This window comes from Papaver somniferum, chromosome 8 (assembly GCF_003573695.1).
Source record: "Papaver somniferum cultivar HN1 chromosome 8, ASM357369v1, whole genome shotgun sequence".
Taxonomy (NCBI): domain Eukaryota; kingdom Viridiplantae; phylum Streptophyta; class Magnoliopsida; order Ranunculales; family Papaveraceae; genus Papaver; species Papaver somniferum.
Window position 1 is genome coordinate 55,713,890 of NC_039365.1, and position 24,252 is coordinate 55,738,141.

Below are 24,252 nucleotides of genomic sequence, written 5' to 3' on the forward strand. Positions count from 1 at the left end.
TTTAACTCCCTAAAAGCTTTAAGTTTTATGGAATAAGACTAATCAAAGCAACCGAACGTGTAAAAGCACTAATTAGATTTAACTAAGGTTATGATTCATATGTGACTAGTAGGATATATCACTACAAGCACTAATCACATTTATGCTACTTGTAATCAGGAATTTATCACTTTTTCGTATAATAAAACCTAATCTAGCAATAGATATAAATGCAAATCGGATTGGTTCCGGACTCAACCAACCAAACAATCAAATCATATAACAATATAAACCATGAATCATAGACAACAAAGTACTGAGACAAAACTAATTCATTGAAGCAATATCATATTTGAGAAATCAACTTTAGCCCATAACCATTAATAGTTGTTTAGTTACTCATAATAATGTATGAAAAGCAAACCCTAATAGAATCGCCGCTCTCCAAAACTTCAAGTAGAAAAATACTTGATCCAAAAAGAAGTAGAAACTTTTTCTTTTTGTAGCTTTCCTCTTTCCAAAACTAGGTCTTCAAAGCCCAAAGTCCAATACAAAGATGTCCACCAAGCCCATACGTGAGGAATACCCATGTGAAAATATACCCCAAAAGTGATCGCCGGAAACTGGTAAAGTGGACGGAACTTCGCCGGAAAGTAGTCGGAACAAGTATCTCAGGTGACCGGAAAAGTCCACTAGGTCACCGGTCATAGTTGGTCAACTCGGTTAGATCGAATGAGTCGACTCGGTCAAAGTAACGAGTCAGAACCATGTCAGACATGAGTCAGATAGTCAGGTAAACTGACTAAGCTAACTGGTCTGAGTAAGGTCAGGCCTGAGCACAGTCTTCTGCTCAGTGCATCAGCTGCCACTACCATACACAACAAGAGCTGCACCTGCAATACATTTGACATTTCTGCCTGTTCATCTCAGCACATCTCCTGCAATTGCAATACTTATCACTATCAACTGCAGCATCATCTGCCACATCCTTCACTGCTCATACCAAAACCATACTTCCCATTTCAGTTCACTGCTTCCCATTCATTCATTCCCTGCAATTCCAGCTCAAATACTTATGACCATCTTCAAGTTCAGTAACATCAGGTTCAAGCAGAACTGCAATTCCCATGTGCAGCTTACATCTAGTCTTCACTGCAACTGCTCATAACCAGCTTCTTTAGTATCTACTCTAAGCTCTACTTCTCTTCCATTTGAAATTGCAGCAACAACCTCTCCTCAGCTCAACTCTGCTGCTCATTTCAGTTCCAGTTCAAGTCCCAACTGCTTCACTTTCAATTTCATATCACCCACCAGTACCTTCACAGTGACCTCCACCTGCAGCTGAGCTTAAACAGTTCATTGCACCCTTGACATGTATCTTCAATTGTCAAGAAACCCTAACCAGATTCAAATCCCCTTTCTTCCACATTTCCTTGTCTTCAGATCCTGAGAACAAACCCCATCGATCCATGGAAAATACAACCAAACCCTAATTGCCAATTTCATATAAACTCAAAACCCATTTCTCTTACCCATGACTATTCACAGCAGCAACGGTGCCTCCATATTGGAATCAGACTCAAACCCATCTCTAATTTGTAGAAAATTCACCATCTGATTCATCTTCTCGCTTCAAATCACAGCAACAACTTCAACTAATTCCATATCTTCTCTCTGGATTGTTTCGAGCATCAATTCTTCTCTTACTCTGTTGGAACTTCAAATCTGAGTTAAACCCACTTCTCTTGATTCGTTCTAACTCATCAATTCCTTCTTCAACTGAGTTCAAACTCAGCATAACCCTAACTCCATTAACCAACAACAACAGTAGCAGCTGCTCTTCATCTTTTGTTCTTGACTGCAACAGATGCGAACCCCCATCGACCTCAACTCCAAACTAAACTTCATCACCACCTTCTTCTTCATCGATAACTTCAGAAGTAGCCGCCATCATCACTTCTTCTCAATTTCAGGTACAATAATTGAGAGATGGACAAATCCTCTCAATTTTAGGCCTTGGTAGGAACGAGGATTTATATTAACACCCAGTAGATCAAATGATAGAGGCACCCAAATTATTTGGGCTGTCAGTTCCACGGAACCGACTGACTATTCTATTTCTTGCTCAACTATCAGTTGTAGAGAATGGACAGTTCATTCTCCACCTATTCCAAGTGTCACTCGCCTGTGAATTGACTTTTTTGACATTTACGCTCCAAATGGATGGTTTCTCCTTCATTTGCTCCAAAGGACTCCAAAGTACCTAAACACTCAAAAGTAATAATAGGATACATAATTTTACAAGAAAAGTAGCAAAGAAAGCATAAACAATAGATAAATAACAAGATGTTTACAACACCCATCAAATAGCAGCAGATGTCATACCATCATCATACAACGAAGATGTTGAGCAAGCAAGTGCTATGTACCAAATCAGCAAAGGCCAAGATATGATCTGTATTCCATCACATACAATCCCGGCTGGCGAGATCATCCCAATTTGAGCTACGCTAATAAGCAAGCTGCAGTCTCTAATCCTTCTTTCAATCAACAAGGTGGGTACCAATTATTGCAAAGTCCACGTCAAGAAAATCAAGGCACGAGTATATATGACAATTTGAATCTTATTCTCAACACACTGGACCAAGACAAGCAAAAGTCAGAGATGGATATGAAGGACATACGAACACAAATGGGTCAACTAGCTACTACCGTGAGAAAATTGGAAGCACAATCAGCTGGAGACTTCCTTCACAACCATTAAATCATAAGGAGAATTCTAATGCTATTGAGATACGAAGTGGGAAGCAAGTAGACAAGCTGACAACATCACCGGTGTCCCATGAACCTGATTTGGAGAAAGAAGAGGGTGAAACAGCCCCTAAAAAGGCTGACCCGGTTGTTTATGGTGGTTATTAGTTCAGGGTCAAAATCGTAAATCTATATATTTAGCGTCGTGATCCTGCAAAAGAATGATGGCCGCTTGAAAATAACGAGTGCTCAAACCTCTTTCTTTACGCATGTGTTGAACAACTCAACATATGTATGTATGAAATTCATTCGGAATGGTGCGCATAGTAGCAATCCCAAATATTCTGTGAATTCTATTTTATGCCAACATTATTAACTAATGCATGACTCGACTGATATTTTTCCATGCTATGTTCCCAGCCGGACTCTCAATACTGACATGACATGACGATCAATGCTCACTCTCACCAGAGTAGCATGAATCTTATGAAGTGCTAGTATTGAGATCTGCGTAAAAATACTCATACATGCTACATCTTTTGGACAAAGAGATCAATTCGTTCACACACTTTTTAAAAAAGTTAGCATGATCGAACACATATTTACTCCTTAAAGAAAATCTAGACTGTTAATGCCAGTCTCAGAAACAATCACGGCCACACAGTTTAGCCGCGCGATTTAATAAGCATGGCCTATTCCTAGAAGAACTAGGAAATCACTATAGTGACCACCAGCGGGCCCACTAGTTCCCTAATCGATCGAGTTGTATTTAGCTCGTTCATAATCGCTTCAAACGCTGAACCCAAATATGGGCGTTTGCGCTGCGTAAAAACAAAGCTCGAACGAGCAAAAACCGTAAAACACGGTCTCAAAAGCCATCATATCCATCCAACTTGGCCAACCTAGTTGGACGGCTTGGATCCTCCTACGAACAATTAAGGGAGTGTCGGCATGTTCATTGGCAGCCCAATTTTCCCCTTTTTCAATCGACTTGCCTGCAGCAAGCCTATCAGGCGCACAACTAATTGCTCAAACTTAAGCAAACACGCTGTATTAAAAAAAAACTAATTTGTGTCGTGGCAGTACACAACTGTCTCAAATCAATCGTGTCTTTCAATCTTCGCTAGCCTAGTTGGACGGCTTAGATCGCATTTTAAGCGATCAAAGAGGTGCCAATGTGTTCACTGTCGACCCAAGCTCTTTGTTGGTCGATCGACCTGTTCACAACAAGACGAGAGAGCATTAAATCGTTTGCTCAAAGTAGCGTGAACATGCTGTTTTAAGAAGCCCTAAAATCACTTTGCAACATTGAACAACTGCCGCAAATCAATCACGGCTATCCATTCTCGTCGGCCTAGTTGGACGGCATAGATCCAATTTCAGGTGGCCAACATGATGCTAACACGTTCACCGTCGACCCAATTCCATCGTTGGTCGATCGACTTGCTCATAGCAATCTTGGAACGCATAGAATCGTTCACCCAAAGTAGGATGAACGCAAAACTTTGAAACTCTAATTTTCTTTTGCAGCTGCATGTTACTGCCGCAAATCGATCATGACCATCCATGCTCGCCAGCCTATTCGAATGGCTTAGATTTAATCTTAAACGGCCCCGAAGATGTCAACGTGATCATTGTAGACCCACCTTTACACATGATTGACTGGCCTACGCAAACTAGGGCTCAATGCCTCGAAATCGCTAGCCCAAAGAGGGTTGGCCGCGCGGCCCCCTAAATTTTAAAGTCGCGTCAATGGCAGTTTGAAACTGCCCCAAACGATCACGATCATCCAACTTCTCCACCCTAGTTGGATGGTATAGATTTATTTTTAGAAAACAAGCAAAGCAACATTGTGAAGACCGGCCATCCTTCTTCCATATGAGGCGATCTACCAAGTGATGACTTGACAGTAGGGCCCTCAAACGATCACTCAAAGGTGGTCGATCATGCCTCCTTTAAGACGCCAACCGCGACTTATATAATCAGGCTCTAAAACAATGATGCTTCATACACATCGATTAGTTTGAGCTGCTTAATTGCGATACTTCACATGCATCGAATACATATAATATTTTATATTGGCCTCATAAACAACTTAGTTGTTTCACCTAATAGCACCATGCTATTCTCCGCGGTGGGTCCCACGACCCACTTATTCGAGACATCAAACATTTCACAAACTGGGGGATGCTTACTGGGTTATTGGTCTGGCGGTTTACAGCGTGCGGCGTGCAACGCGTCTATTACGAGAAGGTGTCAGAAAAGGCGGACGATTATCAGTAATGAGAGTAGTGGGATAGCGTGCGATCAGTCATCCCTCATAACGAGACACGATGATCACTACCTTCCCCACGAAACCCACTTCTCCACTATTTCACTTCCTCCACTTCCTAAGAGATCGGGGTGCGCTCAATGAATTGTATAAATAGGTTTTCAACCTATTCAAAAACATGAACAACACAAGTGTTATCAACACGAGTAGCCAGAAATCATTTTTTGAAACAAGTCATCAAACAGCCACACCTTCATAATCTCAAACTCCTTCTTCGCTTCCCTCCCTAAGAACAACCATTCTCCTTCACTTTGTGACCGAATTGAATCTGGAACGGCTATTTATTAGTTTAGTCCAGAGTCTTGCAGATTGATCTCTCGAATCTAAAAGTACTCCCGTACAGTGCGCTTGTTTAGGGTTTGAATTCGTTTCTCATCAACACACCCAAATTTACGAAAACCAGCAGAACCAGTTTTTTACCCTCAAACAACTGGCGACCACATTGGGAGATTAATCTCTCGGTTGCAAGATCAAATTTCAATTTCACTTCAATTTTGTCAAAATTCAAAATGGTGGATATTAGTCTGGGTCGGCTACCAATTCTGATGGAACTAGAATTGACAACACTCTCGATGTTGATGTCCCTGTCAGTAGCGCTACCACACAGCCTGTCAATACGATCAATGCATCTCGTGGAACTACGTCCTATACCACCAACACCAGCGGAGCAGGAGATATTCCCTCGGTAACACCTCCCATCACCAGAGCAGCCGCAAACCCCAACATTTCTTCAAGTGTAACACCTCCAGTCGTCGCCAGAGAAGCTGCTACTCCCCCGTCAGGACGAGGGGCCGGAGGAATCAGATGTGGCAAACCCCCTATCACCATTGTTGATTTGATGGAGAGGCAATAAATTCTCGCTAAGGCTCAGACAGACATGGCTTTGACCCAAAAAGAGGAAATAAGCCTAACTGGAACATGTTTTTTAAACGTGTTTTGAATCTGATACAAAATTATTCTGTGCGGCTTAAGGGTTACATGATGAATTGTGCGGAAGATGTTGTTATTTTGGAGTACTTCAGAGTTCAGCACAGGTGTATGAAGTTTCAACATCCGATTAAATGTTTTTGGCAGCCACCTGAAAGCAATGAGATCCAGTTATGCTGTGATGGTGCAGCGAGAGGGAATCCGGGTACATCTGGTGCTGGTGCTGGTGTAGTAGCTAGGGATTATTCTTGTAATGTTATTGGTGCTTTGGATATTGGCTTGGGGGTTACTACTAATTATCTGGCAGAGTTATATGGAATTATTATTGGGATGGAATGGGCTACAAGATGGGGAGTCAGGCGTATATGCATTCATTCATACTCTTATAGTGTGGTGGAGGCTTTTTCTAGTTCTAATTTACCTTGGTTTTCAAGACGAATGTGGGTATAAGTGTGTAGAAATTATGATTCCATAAGATTTATTCATACTTATAGGGAGGCAAACTTTTCAACAGATAATATGGCTAAGTGAGGATGTCATCTTGAAAATAAAGTGGGAATGCACTACGATGGAATACCAAGTTTCTTAATTAATGTTGAATCTCCTAATGTTGTTTATAATAGTTTTAAATAGTTTACAAGTTTTTGGGGTTATTCTGACCTCTTTTCTTGTAAACAACTCTTGTAAATATTAATATTCATTCATACATTTTTGACTTATCAAAAAAAAAATCGACCCAAAAAGAGGTACTCACTTTCCTCAAGCCATTAACAGAACGATTGCCACAAGAGTCACGACATCCCCTGGAACCAACAAGGAGTACCTTCAACACGCCTGGCGCGAGTGTTTCAGCAGGACGTGCCTACCTAGATGAAGAAGCCCGTATTGCTCCTGAACGCCCATGGGAAAGGAACCAGCCATCCAACTTCATCACTCGTGAGGATTGGGAACGACTTCTCCAAAATCGAGGCAAGGAAAACCCGGTGGACCTGCACCAGCACCAACCTCCATATCCTCCTGATATGCAGAGAGTTCCCCTACCGAAAGGATATTCCTATCCTCAGTTTTCCCTTTATGATGGTACTGGTAACGCTCGCGAACACATTTCTCGTTTTCTGGAATATTTGGTAGAACACGAATACAATCACGTCCTCCGCCTGAAACAATTCTCAAAATCGCTTATACTGTAAGAGCATACACCTGGTATAACAACATCGCACCAAACAGCATATCAAACTAGTGTGAGATAGTCACCGCCTTTTACAAGAAGTATTTCTTCGTGTCCGAGCAAATCACTTTCTCAGACTTGGGAAGAATGTTTCAGCGAAACAACGAGCATCCGAGCGATTACGTCAAGAGATTCAGAATTCAAGCTTTGGATTGTCACGATCCAAACATGACCGAACAACAACTAGTAGAGTCGTGCATTAATGGTATGGTTCCCGTCCATCATGCTTTACTGGAAAATCTGCGCTTCTGTACGTTCTCTGAACTTCATGAAGATGCTAAATGATCGGCTACGACCGCACCAGCGCTTTTAGAAAGAACCAGACCGGCCAGGGGTGAGGATGCACGCGAAACTCGAGGGAACAGGCGTATCAACAAGCAATACAACATTGGTCCTTCGATGAGCGTGGTAGGCGAAGGAGGGAAAAGGAAAGATCCAGCAATGGAGCAACAACCCAAACGCGCAGCGCCAACGACCCCATCCCGGAAAGCCACGACTAAAACTCCTGAAGCTGGGGATGCTCCAGACTTCCCATTTCCAATAGACGGAGTCATTGAACTACTGGAAACATGGATTCAAGATGATTCAATCAAGCTACCTCCTCTTAGGCGTCTACCAACGGAAGAAGAAATGGCGAATCCCAAATACTGTCATTATCACAGGTTCGTTAATCACCCAACCAGTGACTGCAACAAGTTGAAGCGCATTTTGAAAGAGAAGGTGGATGCAGGAGAACTTCAACTTGGAAACAGAGGAGTCAACAGAGACCCCCTTCCTGTCAGAAGTTGCATGATTTCTGGGGACTCTGTTCACAAGACTGTGCAGTCTATGATGGAACGGTTGTTTGGGGATCTTAACCGTGTCATATCAGGCAAGCGTCTGTTTCCAGTTAAGGAAGTTTCTCCTGAGCCTCAATCCTTCCTAGGAAACGCGAGATGTAACTGGGTACTCCTAACCGTCGCTCACTTGAAGGATGTTGATTTCGACAACGTGCTGATTGATGTAGTATCTGATTTCAATATCATCACCGTCAAGGCCCTGAAAGCTGCAAAGATCTCGAAGCAGGATGTTGTTCATTGGACAACCACGATTAAAAATTCTGAAGGAGAGTCTAGAGACACTTATGGGTACACCGACCTCGAGATCAAGATAGGAGACGCTCTAACACGCGGTAAGTTTCATATTGTGAAAGATTACCCGAACTATGATATGATTCTGGGGCGCTCATGGGTGCAGACAACAAAGCAAAGTTAGGGGTGTGTACTTTGCCGGTGTCTATACCTGAGAGGATCTCCAACAAGCCATCCAATCCCGATGACTATTTGCTTCTGTATCAATCACTCACAAATGTGACGCAATTACCTGGAGAGAGCCAGTCAGCATACGTTAGAAGATTCCGAACCCAAGTAAGTTTCATCGAACAACCCTTTTTTGCAACCAGTCACTCCTCCTTCTAACAAGTATCGGGGACACGCTCTAATCAACAACCCATCCGTCACTAGGAGATGTGAATAGGATGCTGGTCCTTTTAAACGCTTTGTTAAAAGTTTAGAAGCTGTCTCGGTCAAAGACGGCAAGCCCAAGGATCAAGTATCCGTACAACGCCCAAACCCATTTCAAATTGGAGATTTAGTAATGAAGGCGACCGTGTTTCAAGTTGGGGATGTGACAGTGAAAGTAACCGCTCAGTCTGATTCACCTACAGAAAGGGAAGATAAGCCATATCTGGTGGCAGATGTTATCTTAGGCGGTTACTGCAAGCTCATCAATGCTGACAAACTGTAAGGCGTGATGATTCACTCACGATGGCTCGAACCCTAGAGTACCAAAAACATTGTGCTACCATTTCCTCCAGCGTTCTCTCCATACCTAAAACGTTGTGTTATCTTTTCCTCCAGCGTTCTCTTTAGTATATCTTCTAGCAATTTTCTCTTACATGCAATATTTGTAATTCCTCCAAAATGATTGCACTGCTTGCATTCATAATTAGGGTTTCAATCTGTCAATTGATCAACGTATTATTTCCTTTTAGAAATCTCTTTACTCTTGAATCATGACACAAAGTCTTGAACAAACCTAAAACTCTCATTACCCATCAGTTCAAACCAGAAAGACAAAACCCTAAAAGAAACATCTTATATCTTTCGAGAAACATCTAAGGAATACGTGCAGGAAGAAAAGAAGCAAAGGAATTATAATTATTAGGGAAAACACTTCGAAGAGCAGTCCACTCAAACAATAAAGCAACTCCCCAATCACCACATGATTAAGTGGATTGCAACACAATTAGAAGGAAGGCAGGTTCGTGACCAATCTATGATTTTCTTCATCGAATCCCCTTCGTTTTTTTAGGGTTATATGCGATTATCATAAGGGAAAGTGCGCGTTCACATGAGAACACATCATCAAATGTCACATGGAGAGATTCTATCGAAACCTTACTGGAGAAACACTATAACTAGGGTTCCCGGATATCAAAGAGAAAATCATTAGATTAAAACCAGGCTCAACCGCAAAACTACTGAGAGTACGAGAAAAAAATGTCTACAAAACCGTAGAAAGTGCTCAACTACAAATGAAAGCAACAAAGGGAAACTTTAGACATTGGAAGTATCAGCAGTGTGTTCACTAGTGCTACCATTGGAAGCTGCTTCAACACTTTCATCACAAAACATTGTTGTGTCCTCTCCGGAAGCCACATCGACTTCCCCTTTTGATGTGCTTCGACGCCTTCCTCAACATCCGCTTCAATATTCCCTCCAGGAGACGCACTGATATCTCCCTTGGAAGCCGCTTCAACATCTTCATCCTTGGAAGCTGCTTCAACATTTTCTCCAGATGCCGCTACCATGATCTCCTCAACATCCACTTCAATGTTCCTTCCAGCGGTTCCTTCAATACCCTTCACGGAATCTACTTTGACCTCTCCATCAGGAAATTCCCCAACAGCCTTCTGAGGATACTCTGGTTCGTCCATTCAGAATCGAGGATGATGACTCCATTACAGACAGGGCAATCATACCTTTTTTCACTGGAAGGCCGTTGATGCTCGATCCTTCGCCGCTTTAGCCGAGCTGCAAACCTTTCAACTCCCGCACTCGGTATCTGAGACGCTTCGCCGCGCCTCCATTCTTCCTCCATGCCGACTAAAGCCAAGAAAGCCTGAGCACGCTCCCGAACGAAACGTAGTTGCAGAAGAGACATACCCTGTATGGAACGATCAGCTTCACGAAATGGAGGATCTATTTTGGCCATCACCTCCTCGAACGCGCTAGCCTCAGGTTTGTCGACTTCGAAACTCTTCTCTAGAGAAGTAAAAGAGTAATCATCACCAGCAGTTCCCATCATACACTGAAAAAAGGGACGTTATGATCATACCAACAGCTGGTAAATAAAAATCGTTATTATCAATCAAAAATCTGCACAAGGAGCAATACCTGGAACGAGGAAGAGAAGCAATCCTGTGATGAGAAAAGGCTCCAACATTTTCTTTATATTCCACAAATCACCAAGACCCGGGAAGAAAATGAGTCTCTACTCGTCGTGTATAAAGGCTCCATATACGGGATAGCAATCAAGTAGATACTTATCTATCTGAAAAAGATAACCACGCTGAAAGGAAACGTGCCCTACGCAAGGACCAAGCCAGTCTCCATCCTGGTAATGTGCATTGGACTCCTCTTGAGAATTTCTTTATCTGTCACCATCTAGTACTTACCCCGCAACAATATCACTGTTACGTGCTAAGCAGGGGACTTAATGTCGATGGTGGTTTTTAGTTCAGGGTCAAAATCGTAAAAGCCTATATTTAGCGTCGTGATCCTGTAAAGGAATGATGGCCACTTGAAAATAACAAGTCCTCAAACCTCTTTCTTTACGCATGTGTTGAACAACTCAATATATGTATGTATGAAATTCATTCGGAATGGTGCGCATAGTAGCAATCCCAAATATTCTGTGAGTTCTATTTTATGCCAGCATTATTAACTAATGCATGACTCGCCTGATATTTTTCCATGCTATGTTCCCAACCGGACTCTCAATACTGACATGACATGACGATCAATGCTCACTCTCAGCAGAGTAGCATGAATCTCCCGAAGTGCTAGTATTGAGATTTGCATAAAAATACTCGTACATGCTACATCTCTTGGACAAAGAGATCAATGCGTTCACACACTTTTAAAAAAAGTTAGCATGATCGAACACATATTTACTCCTTAAATAAAATCTAGACTGTTAATGTCAGTCTCAGAAACGATCACGATCACACAGTTTAGCCACGCAATTTAAGAAGCATGGCCTATTCCTAGCAGAACTAGGCAATCACTATAGTGACCACCAGCAGGCCCACTAGTGCCCTAGTCGATCGAGCTGTATTTAGCTCGTCCATAATCGCTTCAAACACTGACCCAAATATGGGCGTTTGCGCTGCGTAAAAACAAAGCTCGAACGAGCTAAAACCGTAAAAAACGGTCTCAAAAGCCATCATATCCGTCCAACTTTTGCAGCCTAGTTGGATGGCTTGGATCCTCCTACGAACGATTAAGGGAGTGCCGGCATGTTCATTGGTAGCCCAATTTTCCCCTTTGTCAATCGACTTTCCTGTGGCAAGCCTATAAGGCGCACAACTGATTGCTCAAACTTAAGCAAACATACTGTATTCAAAAAACCTAATTCAGGTCGCGGCAGTACACAACTGTCATAAATCGATCGTGTCCGTCCAGCTTCGCTAGCCTAGTTGGACGGCTTAGATCACACTTAAAGCGATCAAAGAGGTGTCAATGTGTTCACTGTCGGCCCAAGCTCTCTCTTGGTCGATCGACCTGTTCGCAACAAGACCAGGGAGCATTAAGTCATTTGCTCAAAGTAGCGTGAACACGCTGTTTTAAGAAGCCCTAAAATCACTTTGCGGTATTGAACAACTGCCGCAAATTAATCAAGGTTGTCCATTCTCGCCGGCCTAGTTGGATGGCATAGATCCAATTTCAGGTGTCCAACGAGATGCTAACACGTTCATCGTCGACCCAGCTCCATCGTTGGTCGATCGACTTGCTCATAGCAAGCTTGGAATGCATAGAATCTTTCACCCAAAGTAGGATGAACGCGCAATTTTGAAACTCTAATTGGCTTTTGCGGCCGCATGTCACTGTCGCAAATCGATCATGACCATCCATGTTCTCCAGCTTATTCGAATGACTTAGATTTAATCTTAAACGTCCCCGAAGATGTCAACGTGATCACTGTGGACCCACATTTACACATGATTGACCGTCCTACGCAAACTAGCGCTCAATGCCTCGAAATCGCTCGCCAAAGAGGGTTGTCCGCGTGGCTCCATAAACCCTAAAGTCGCGTCAATGGCAGTTTGAAACTGCCGCAAACGATCACGACCATCCAACTTCGCCAGCCTAGTTGGATGGTATAGATTTATTTTTAGAAAACAAGCAAAGCAACATTGTGAATACCGGCAATCCTTATTCCATATGAGGCGATCGACCAAGTGATGACTTGACAGTAGGGCCCTTGAACGATCACTCAAAGGTGGTCGATCATGCCTCCTTTAAGACGCCAATCCGCGAATTATGCAATCAGGCTCTAAAACAATGATGCTTCATACACATCGATTAGTTTGAGCTGCTTAATTGCGATGCTTCACATGCATCGAATACATACAATATTTTATATTGGCCTCATAAACAACTTAGTTGTTTTATCTAATAGCACCATGCTATTCTCCATGTGGGTCCCACGACCCACTTATTCGAGACATCAAACATGTCACAAACTGGGGGATGCTTACTGGGGTATTGGTCTGGCGGTTTACAGCGTGCGGCGTGCAACGCGTCCATTACGAGAACGTGTCAGGAAAGGCGGACGGTTATCAGTAATGAGAGTAGTGGGAGAACGTGTGATCAGTCATCCTTCATAACGAGACACGATGATCACTACCTTCCTCACCAAACCCACTTCTCCACTATTTCACTTCCTCCACTTCCTAAGAGATCGGGGTGCGCTCAATGACTTGTATAAATAGGTTTTCAACCTATCCAAAACACGAACAACACAAGTGTTATCAACAATAGTAGCCAGAAATCATTTTCTAAAACAAGTCATCAAGCAGCCACACCTTCATAATCTCAAACACCTTCTTCGATTCCCTCCCTAAGACCAACCCTTCTCCTTCACTTTGTGACCGAATTGAATCTGGAACAGCCATTTCTTGGTTTAGGCCAGAGTCTTACAGATTGATCTCTCGAATCTAAAAGTACTCCCATGCATTGCATTTGTTTAGGGTTTGAATCCGTTTCTCATCAACACACCCAAATTTACCAAAACCAGCAGAACCAGTTTTTTACCCTCAAACACCAGTAATAAATTCTAACTCTAAAACTCATGTTTCTACTTATGCTACTCCTCTGCCTTTTCCTAGCAGGTTTGCAAAGTTGAACAAGGAGACATTGTACCAAGAGATTTGGGAGATCTTTAAGAAGATTGAAGTGAACATTCCACTAATTGAGGCGATAAGGCAGGTTCCTTGCTATGCAAAGTTCTCGAAGGAATTGTGCACTAACAAGCACAAATTGACCGGTAATGAGGTAATGAATGTGGGGAAGAATGCTTCGGCATATCTTCAAAATAAACTTCCACCTAAGTTGAAAGACCCCGGTAGTTTCATCATACCATGTACTATTAGTAAAATTAGGTTTGAACGTGATTTGCTAGATTTAGGAGCATCCATTAATGTTATGCCTGCATCCATCTAAGAATCATTGAATCTTGGTCCTCTTAAGGATACCGGTATTGTTATACAAGTTGCTGATAGGTCTAATACTTACCCGAAAGGGGTTATTGAAGATATTTTGGTGCAGGTTAATCAGCTCATTTTTACGTCGTATTTATATGTTGTTGACATGATGGACGAAGATTCCCCATCGTCTACCCCTTGCTGTTGGGTAGACCATTCATGCGAACTGCAAGAACAAAGATAGATGTTTTTAAAGGCGCCTTAACTATGGAATTTGACGAAGTCATAAGCTTCAATATCTTTGAGGCTATGAGATATCCTAGTGATGTGCATTCCTGTTTTTCAATTGATATTATTGATTCTCTAGTTCAAAATATTTTTGAATTGAATGGTTATGATGCTTTAGAAAACACCATTATGGAGGGTTTAGGTTATGGAAAATACAAAGACCTTGAAAGTGAATTGTCTATTTGTGATGAGCTTAAAGAGGTTGTTTTAGCTCTTAACTCATTACAAGAAGTTCCACAAAAGTATAATGCGTCTTATGTTTCTTTGCCACTTACTAACGAGAGACTTTTACCGTCGATTGTGCAGGCACCTATTCTTGAGTTGAAACCTCTTCCATATCACCTCAAATACATATATTTAAGTGATAAGGAACAGTTGACGGTGACCATTTCCAAAGACCTTACCAAGGTGCGAGAGGAGAAACTTGTTCGAGTGCTAAGAGAGTACAAGTCTTCCATTGGATGGACCATTGCCGATATCAAAGGAATCATCCCTTCCACATGTATGCACCGAATACTTCTTGAGGAGGGGGAAAAACCAACAAAAGAGGCTCAACGTCGCTTGAACCCTGCGATGATGGAAGTAGTCAAGAAAGAAATCCTGAAGTTGTTGGATGTCGGGGTTATCTATCCCATTTCCGATAGAAAATGGTTGAGCTCGGTTTCAAGTCGTTCCAAAGAAGTCCGGAATTACAGTGGTGAAAAACGATGAGAATGACTTGATTCCAACTAGAATCCAGACCGGCTGGAGAGTTTGCATTGGCTGGACACTCTCATTATTGCTTCCTTGATGGTTTTTCAGGTTATAATCAGATTTTAATAGCTCCGGAAGGTCAAGAGAAGACGACATTTACTTGTCCGTTTGGCACTTTTGCGTATAGACGTATGTCATTTAGCTTGTGCAATGCTCCAACCACTTTTCAATGTTGTATGGTAAGTATATTCTCAGATTATGTGGAAAGCATCATAGAAGTGTTCATCGACAATTTTAGCATGTATGGTAATTGTTTTGACAAGTGCTTAGATAACCTTACACTTATTCTTAAACGATGCGTAGAAACTAATCTTGTGCTTAATTGGGAAAAATGTCACTTTATGGTGAATCATGGGATTGTGCTAGGCCATGTTATATCTTCTAGGGGGTTAGAAGTGGACAAGTCTAAGATAGATTTGATTCGGAACTTACAATACCCCACAACTGTGAGCGAGGTTCGCTCTTTTCTAGGTCATGCAGGTTTTTATAGGAGATTCATCAAGGATTTCTCTAAGATTGCAATGCCCATGTGTAGACTTTTGCAGAAAGATGTGGCCTTTTGATTGTGACAAGAAATGCAAGGAGGCTTTTGACACCTTGAAGGATATGTTGACTACCGCACCAATCATCAAACCACCGGACTGGAGCAAGCCCTTTGAGTTGATGTGCGATGCTAGTGACTATGCCGTGGGAGCCGTGTTGGGACATCGAGATGGTAAAATTCCATATGGCATTTATTATGCTTCTAGAACTCTCAATGGAGCACAAATCAACTACTCCACTACTGAAAAGGATCTCTTGGCCATATTATTTGCACTAGAGAAGTTTAGATCTTACTTGGTGGGTATAAAGGTGGTTGTTTTCTCTGACCATGCTGCACTAAGATACTTGCTCACAAAGAAGGATGCTAAGCCAAGGCTCATAAGGTGGGTACTCCTTCTTCAAGAGTTTAACCTGCAAATCAAGGAAAAGAAGGGAAGTGAGAATACCGTTGAAGATCATCTAAGCAGATCAGTTAGCTAGCTCCTCTCTCTCTCCTCTCTGCGAATCGGTGCCCCTTGTATGTATGACTCAACTCTTTTCTTCCATCTAATTTCTGATGACTACTTCTAAAATTATCAGGCGTTTCTAATCTATTACGCACTTTTTTTCTCATTTCATGTTTCTTTGTTAGTTTAATCTTATTTTCAAAGGTAATACGTTGTTCTTTAAGTTCTTTTTCTTGTCTTTTTTATAATTTTCCATGAGTAGCTAATCTATTTGCTCCTCCATTATGTGTTTACTTTTGCTTTTTGCTCTAATGGTTTTTTCCTATATATACATTGTGATTATACCTTTTGCTGAGTTTTCTATTAAGTTTTTGCTTTCAGGAAGTGTTTGTATTGTTATCCACAATCTCACAGATGTTATGAAGATGAAGATTTGGCAGAACTCCAACTCAGTCTTCCGATTCTTGACTCTGGCCCGTCATTCAAGCAAATTCAAATATTCCAAAATTCAAAATTACAGCTATTTCAGGAAAGTCTGTTATTGTTGGTTCATTACTTGGTCAATAGACAGCTGCTATAGTTACAAAACTTTCCACAATTTTCGTAATTTCAGTTCCCTCAATTAGAGCCCTAATATATCTCATCATTAAATTCAAATATTTCTTCATATTCCTATATCTCATACCATAAAACCTAAATACAACGATCTCTATTCTCCTCTCTTTAGAAGTAGAACAACTTTTTTTAAGATGTCTGATGAAAATCAAGAAAATGTTAGCAACCTTGTTAACAAGTTCAAACAAGCTCTTCTAGAATTGGGTGATACAAATGAAGTCAAAGTTTTACAAAAGGTTTCTGATAAGGGTGAGAGTGAAGAAGGTAACTGGGAAGCAAGTGACATTGGCAAAGTCATAATTGAGGGTAGAATGAACTATGATATTGTTGAAAGGTTCATCAATTTTACCTAGCCTTCATGAAGTCTACTGACATTAAAATAGTGGAGATTGAGCCTAATACTTTCATCTTCAAATTCAGCAACTATGATCTATTGAATAAAGTCATAGAACACAGGCCATGGAGTGTTAACAAGAAGTTGTTGGTGGTTCATGATTACATACAAGATATGGTCTACACGGAAAAGCACTGGGGTTTTCAGCAATTTTGGATACAGCTAAAATATTTACTTACAGAACATATGAACATCTCTGCAGTAACTAAGATTGGTGAAGTTATGGGTATTGAACCAAAATATGCTCTTCCAATTGGTACTGATCCTGTCAAGATGTGTGTCAGTATTGATCTCTGCATGCCATTAAGGAGAGGAGTCAAATGTATCACTAATGCTGGTATTTCTAAGTGGCAACAATTCTTCTATGAAAGACAGCCAAGAAGCATATGTACTGATTGCTATGTCATTAAGCACTGTAAAGTGGCCTGCAATGATGCTGCAAACTACCTTGCAAAAGCTCATGAGAAACCATATTTTTTTGGTAATCCCAATAACCTCAGGAAAAATATTTCCAAAAGAACTCCTAATGAAGCCCCTGTGCCAAAAAAGAGTCAAAGTAAGTTCGTCAAAGCTGTTGTTTTTGTTCCTCCAAAGGATGGTGAGATAATCAATATGGATTTCCTTCTAAAGACTACATCAACTGAAGATACTGAGGATGTCAGACTGGGTAAAAGAATTAGAACCTCCTTAGATTCAAGTCAATGTTCTTCTGATGCTGATTCTTCTACCCAACATAACATCTTGGATAGAAATACAAACCTCCAGGAGACTCAAATGATCACAATTGGAGCTCAGCGGAATGAAAATACAAACATGGAAGATCAAGTATACATTACTTCTCACCTAAAACTCCTTCACTCCTTTCTTTATTTTTTCTTATATTCTTCCTTTACATTTAATCATTCCTTTCAAATATTTCTCTTTGGCTCTATATTCTATTGGTCTTCCATCACTAAGCATTTTTATTTTATTGGTTTCCTTGAGGTATTACTTTTATTACCTCTTTTGCTCTCTACCAATCTCAATAATCATTTAGATACTGAAGTGTTTACAATGAAGATTGTCTCTTGGAATGTCCAGGGTTTCAATAAGGTTAATACTAGAAATTACTTGAGTAATCTTGTTAGAACACAAAATCTTGACATCATTTTCCTTTGTGAAACTAAAATTAGTCAACTCAAATGCCTTCCTCTTCTTAAAAAGTATCAATACCCAAATACTGCCTACATTGAGCCTGTGGGTCTTTCTGGAGGCCTAGTCCTTATTTGGAAAAATGGTCTTACCTGTGATGTAGTAGACACTTACTACAATATGTTCAATTTATAGTTCAAAGTGACCCTAGCAAACCTGAATTTCTCTTAACTTGCATGTATAATTATAGTAACTATAATAAGAAAAAAGAACAATGGGCTTTCATACACAGAATTAGTAGAGCCAACAATAATCCTTGGATTGTGCTAGGAGACCTGAATTTCCACTTCCTTGATAATGATAGTGTTGCTTCTTCCTCTTCAAATGGTCTTGTGAATGGTATTATTAAAGATTGTGGACTAGATGATATTGGTTATATAGGAAAGAATTACACTTGGACCAACAATAATATAGGAACATGTACTAAGAAATCCAGGATAAATATGGCCATTGGTAATGATAATTGGTCTTTTTATTTTCCCAATGCTAAACTCATGCATTTTCCTCTGGTTGGTAGTGACCACAGTCCTATAATGCTTGTAACAGATGCCACTGTTTCTAAATGTTGGAAACCTTTTAAATTTTTCCTTACTTGGTTGAATGATGATAATTGTGCTACTTTTATTGCTAACTCTTGGAAAACTAGTGTTCAAGGCTCTCCAGCATTTCAGTTTAATCAAAGACTTCATATCACAAGAAGGAATCTAACTCTGTGGAACAAGGAACATTTTGGTGACATAAACCAAAGGGTAGATAAGTTGCAATAGGAATTAAAACTACTTCAAGAATATCCTAATATCTCTAATATTCAAGATAATATCATCAACATCAATATTGAATTGGATAAGTGGCACAAAGCTCAAAGTGATTTCTACCAGCAAAAATCAAGAGATAGCTTCATGAAGGAGATGGATTATAACAGTAAATATTTTCACACCAAGGCCAATAAAAGGATATCAAGGAATAACATAGATTCTATACAAGATCATGAAGGTAACTGGTTACAATCAAGAGATGATATTTCTGCTCATCTTACTCTCCACTTCAAACAAATCAGTTCAACCACTAATCCTCAGCTGGAAGAAAGTCTCTATAATATCTTGCCTACCTTCATCACTGAGGAAGACAACTGCAGTCTCATCTGTATTCCATCATCTCAAGAAATCTTTGATACTCTTAAAAGTATGGAAAACTGGAGTGCACCAGGGCCAGAAGGATTTCAGGCTGGTTTTTATAAAAGTCAGTGGTCTGTTATAGGAGAAGATGTTTGTTTAATGGTCTCCAGATTTTTTGATTCTAAGAATTTATCAAGACAAATTAACAAGACATATATTTCTCTCATCCCAAAGAATAAGAAATCCTTGTGTGTTGCTGATTACAGACCTATAAATCTGTGTAATACTTCCTATAAGATCATCTCCAAGATATTGGTAAACAGAATGAAGCCTCTAATGTCTAAAATTATGTCTCCTTTTCAGGCTGCTTATGTCACAGGAAGACTCATACAGGATAACACAGTTATATCACAAGAAATTATACACTCAATGAAGAAAAAAAGAGGTCAGATAGGTTGGCTAGCCCTTAAACTAGATATGTCAAAAGCTTTTGACAGACTAGAATGGCATTTCTTACTAAAAGTACTTCAATACTTTGGGTTTTGTAATGATTTTTGCTCCCTGGTTCACCAATGCATCAGTACTACCACACTGTTAGTTATGCTCAATGGTAGTCCCTGTGAAGATTTTACTCCTACAAGAGGATTAAGACAAGGAGACCCCTTGTCTCCTTATCTTTTTATTTTAGCTATGGAATTCCTTTCTAGGAATCTTACTGTTGCTCAAGAAAACAAGTCAATTCTTGGTATTAAAGTGGCTTCTCTTGCACCAGCCATCAATCATCTGTTATTTGCAGATGACTGCTTGATTTTCACTCAAGCAAACATTTCATCAGTCAACAACTTATTGGAAGTTATTCATATGTTCAGTTCTCAATCAGGGCGGGTTATCAACTTTGATAAATCTGCAGTCCACTTTAGCAAGAAGACTAAGCCAGAACTTGCAGCAACTATCACCAACATTCTTGGAGTCAAAACAATGAATTAAAAAGAAAGGTATTTGGGGTCACCACTCATTATTGGCCACTCAAAGCAAGAAGCTTTCAACAACATTAAGGAATGTTTTGAATCAAGATTCTCAACCTGGTCTTCCATCAACCTTTCTCAAGCTGGCAGAGGAACAATGATCAAACATGTGCTTAATTTTATTCATGTTTATTAGATGGGAACTTTCAAGCTCCCCAGTAATTTGATCAATCAACTCACATCCATTGAAAGGAAATTCTTTTGGGGTCATAAAACTAATAGAGGTTTTAATCCTATATAACATGGCAGAATTCATGTACTTCTAAGGACCTAGGAGGTCTAGATTTTAGGGTTCTGGACAAACTAAACCTTGCTCTTCTCACCAAATTAGCTTGGAGGATATGTAATGATTCAGAACATCTTACGGTCAAACTTTTGAGCAGCAAATACTTCAAAAGCAAGGACATACTTCATCAAAATATAGAAGCTAAAAATTGTTCCTTCACTTGGAATGGGATCACTAAAGGCTTGAAGATAGTGCAGCAAAACTATTTCATGGAAATCAACAATGGGGAAGACACAAAAATCTGGTTAGACAAATGGATACCAGGTATGGTGAAGTAGCTGAACTCATGATCCCAAACTCAAATCAGTAGAACATTAGCCTGCTAAATCAACTTTTTGATGCCAATACAGCCATGAAAATCCAAACTCTCTTTATTGATAAGTCTAAAAAGGATGTTATGATTTGGATGCCTGCAAAAGATGGAAAGTTCTCAGCTAAAAGTGCTTACAAGCTTCTCACTAGTTCTGACAGGGAAGGTCAAGTTAATGGGGTTTCTATTAGTAAAATGGTTTGGAGAAGATTATGGAGCAGTCGTGCAGCACAGAGGATTAAAATGTTTACCTGGAAGTGTATTAGAGAAATTCACTCAACTAAACACAACTTGGCAAGCTATAATGGGGATATGGATAATCACTGCGTCACTTGTGGACATTATGATGAGACTATGGAACATGTTATATTTGAGTACAGTCATGCCAGAAAAGTCTGGAAGGAGATTCACATAAATATAGATAATGTCAAACAACAATTTCAAACCATTTATGAATGGCTTATAAGCTGGTTCTTAAACAACTCAGTTCTAGAAGAGAGCTTGCTATACACTTTCATGATAGGTGCTTGGATGATATGGAAGGACAAATGTGAAGTGGTTTTTCAGGGAGTTTCTCTCAACCCTAAAACTACTATGCATAAGATCTTATATTATTTATCTCCTTATTTGCGTGAAACTTCATCAACTAATCCCTTTTTTCTGAGTGTTAATAATTCTGAATGGAAACCACCTTTGGATGGTACTTGCAAAATTAATGTGGATGCTTCCTTTGATATGGATACTAACCAACTTGGAACTGGTCTTTTTTTGCGAGATCACACAGGTACCTGTAATGGCATCAAAGGGAGTTACTCAAATGGAGCTTTAACTGCAGAGGCTGGAGAATGTATGGAAGTGCGTGAGGATTTATCGTGGGCTAAGGAGAAGCAACTAGTTAACGTCCATATTTAAGCTGATGCCAAACTGGTCATACAATCCATTATGGGCAGTACTTTGCTAGTTCAATGGGAAAATAGAAATATAATAAAACAGATTAAACACCTCATCTCAGGTTTCAATAGTTGTATTTTTTTCTTTTGTTGGTAGAATGAACAATCAAGTGGAAGACTCAATAGCAAAGTCTATTAGAGAATCTGCTTTAAATCTTGAAGAGTATGTGATATTCAGCGATGAGCTTTGTAGTCTTTTGGCAAAATACAGGCAAAACATTTCAAGCTAGAAAGCTAATAAATTTTTCTTTCTCAAAAAAAAGGTCATCTAAGAAGATTGGTTGTGACCGAAAAAGCAATTCCTTTGCTGATAGTTTCCCATATGAGCAACTCTTCGCGGTTGTTGGCAAAACTCCATGGTACGCTGATATTGTTAACTTCTTGGTCACGGGACAAGTACCTAGTTCCATGTCTACATTTCAAAAACAAAAGATCAAGAAGATTGCCAAGCAATATATATGGGATGAACCTTATTTGTGGAAGCATTAATCCGGTCAAATGATCCGCAGGTGCGTACTTGAATCCGAGTTCCAATCAATCCTGAATTTTTGTCACTCATATGCTTGTGGTGGCCATTTCGGAGCCAAGAGGACAACCATAAAGGTTCTTGAAAGTGGTTTTTATTGGCCTACATTGTTTAAGTATGCATATTTATTTTGCAAGGATTGTGATAGGTGTCAAAGGACAAGCAATCTAGGTGTTAGAAACCAAATGCCGCAAACACCAATTCTCGCTGTTGAGATTTTTGATGTTTGGGGTATCGATTTTATGGGGCCTTTTGTGAATGCCAATGGAAAATTTTATATATCTCTTGCTGTAGATTATGTTTCTAAGTGGGTGGAACCTAAAAGCCACCCCTACTAATGATTTTCAAGTTGTTTGTGAGTTTGTGAAGGAACATATCTTTTCTAGATTTGGTACACCTCGGGTGGTGATTAGTGATGGAGGTTCACACTTCAAGAGATCCTTTCACGCTCTTCTAAAGAATTATAGCATTTCTCATAAAGTTGGCACACCGTACCATCCACAAACGAGTGGTCAAGCTGAAATTTCCAACCGGGAGATTAAGTCCATCCTAGAGAAGACGGTGAATGTTACAAGGAAGGATTGGAGTTATAGACTTGATGACGCTCTGTGGGCGTATAGGACAGCTTATAAGACACCCATAGGTATGTCTCCTTTTAGGATTGTTTATGGTAAACCTTGACATCTTCCCGTCGAACTGGAACACAAAGCTTACTGGGCTATCAAGGTATGTAATATGGAATTAGATGCAGCTGGTAAACATAGGAAACTTCGACTGAATGAGTTAGAAGAGATACGAAATGATGCATATGAAAGTTCACGCATTTACAAGTACCAAGGATTTCCATGATATAATAATTTCCCGAAAGAGTTTTGAAGTAGGGCAGAAAGTTCTTTTATTCCATTCTCGTCTTAAATTGTTTCCCGGTAAATTTAGGTCCAGATGGGTTGGACCTTTTGTTGTTACTAATGTGTTTTCTCATGGCGCAGTTGAAATTATTAGTCCCAAAATAGGGTTGGTTTCCAAGATTAACGGTCATCGTTTGAAACCATACTATGAGCAGTTTGTGACGGAGAATCAGGATATGGTCACTCCCTCTGAAGGAGTAATTGGAGATGAAAGTCGGGCTGACGACTTTAACCCAAGCGCTAAGTGGGAGGAAACCCACCGGTTTTGTATCTTTATCTTTATCTTTTTATTTTTAAGCATTTTATCTTTGTTTTTGCGTATCATTTGCGGAATTTTCCACCTTGAACTTTACTTTGAATGACTAAATTTTACATTGAGGACAACGTAAAGTTTAAGTGTGGAGGAGCATTTATATGTTTGTAGAGTTTTATTTCTTTAGTTAAAAAAATAGAAAAAACAAAAGTACTTTATAAACTCCGAAATCTTGAAACTTGTGCCTTTAGGATGACACTGCCAATCTAAATAGATGGAACCATTTTGGTTGCAGGAGTTGAGGAACCCACTAACTAAAAGGACAAATCTCATGTGTTAGAAATAATATAATAGTTGTTACCATATCTCGGAATGTCACCATATCACCTTCTGTTTTTATTTTTGCAATCTTTTTGTTTCTTTAAGTGATTTGGTGGGTCACTAACATCGAATTGTTATTACTGCTAGGATGAAATAGAGTGATTGAGTTACTAAGAAAAAGAAAAAAGAAAAAAAAAGACCTGACCAATTAGATCAACCGGAGTATATATGAAGAAAAAAATGAATGACACTTGGATAGCAATATGTGTGTGTTCTCCCTGTCTCCGTCGCCTAAGCAAGCGTGGAACGCAGGATCCACGGGAATTACCATGTAATCTGCTGACAAGAAGCATGCGCTTAGAT

The 24,252-nt window shown here is 40.1% G+C and overlaps 2 protein-coding genes across 2 annotated transcripts; both read left to right on the plus strand.

The window, feature by feature from the left end:
• The first annotated feature begins 6,043 nt into the window (after positions 1 to 6,043).
• Positions 6,044 to 6,439, plus strand: LOC113305568 (uncharacterized protein Mb2253c-like). Its single transcript, XM_026554589.1, has one exon. The coding sequence runs from the start codon at positions 6,044 to 6,046 to the stop codon at positions 6,437 to 6,439; it is 396 nt and encodes a 131-aa protein (XP_026410374.1).
• An 11,932-nt stretch (positions 6,440 to 18,371) lies between these two features.
• On the plus strand, positions 18,372 to 18,962 carry LOC113305569. Its single transcript, XM_026554590.1, has one exon. The coding sequence runs from the start codon at positions 18,372 to 18,374 to the stop codon at positions 18,960 to 18,962; it is 591 nt and encodes a 196-aa protein (XP_026410375.1).
• Positions 18,963 to 24,252: the final 5,290 nt, after the last annotated feature.

Bases quoted from the DNA above. Each gene is read 5' to 3' on its own strand.
- LOC113305568 (XM_026554589.1), top strand. From the start codon at position 6,044: ATGAATTGTGCGGAAGATGTTGTTATTTTGGAGTACTTCAGAGTTCAG.
- LOC113305569 (XM_026554590.1), top strand. From the start codon at position 18,372: ATGTATAATTATAGTAACTATAATAAGAAAAAAGAACAATGGGCTTTC.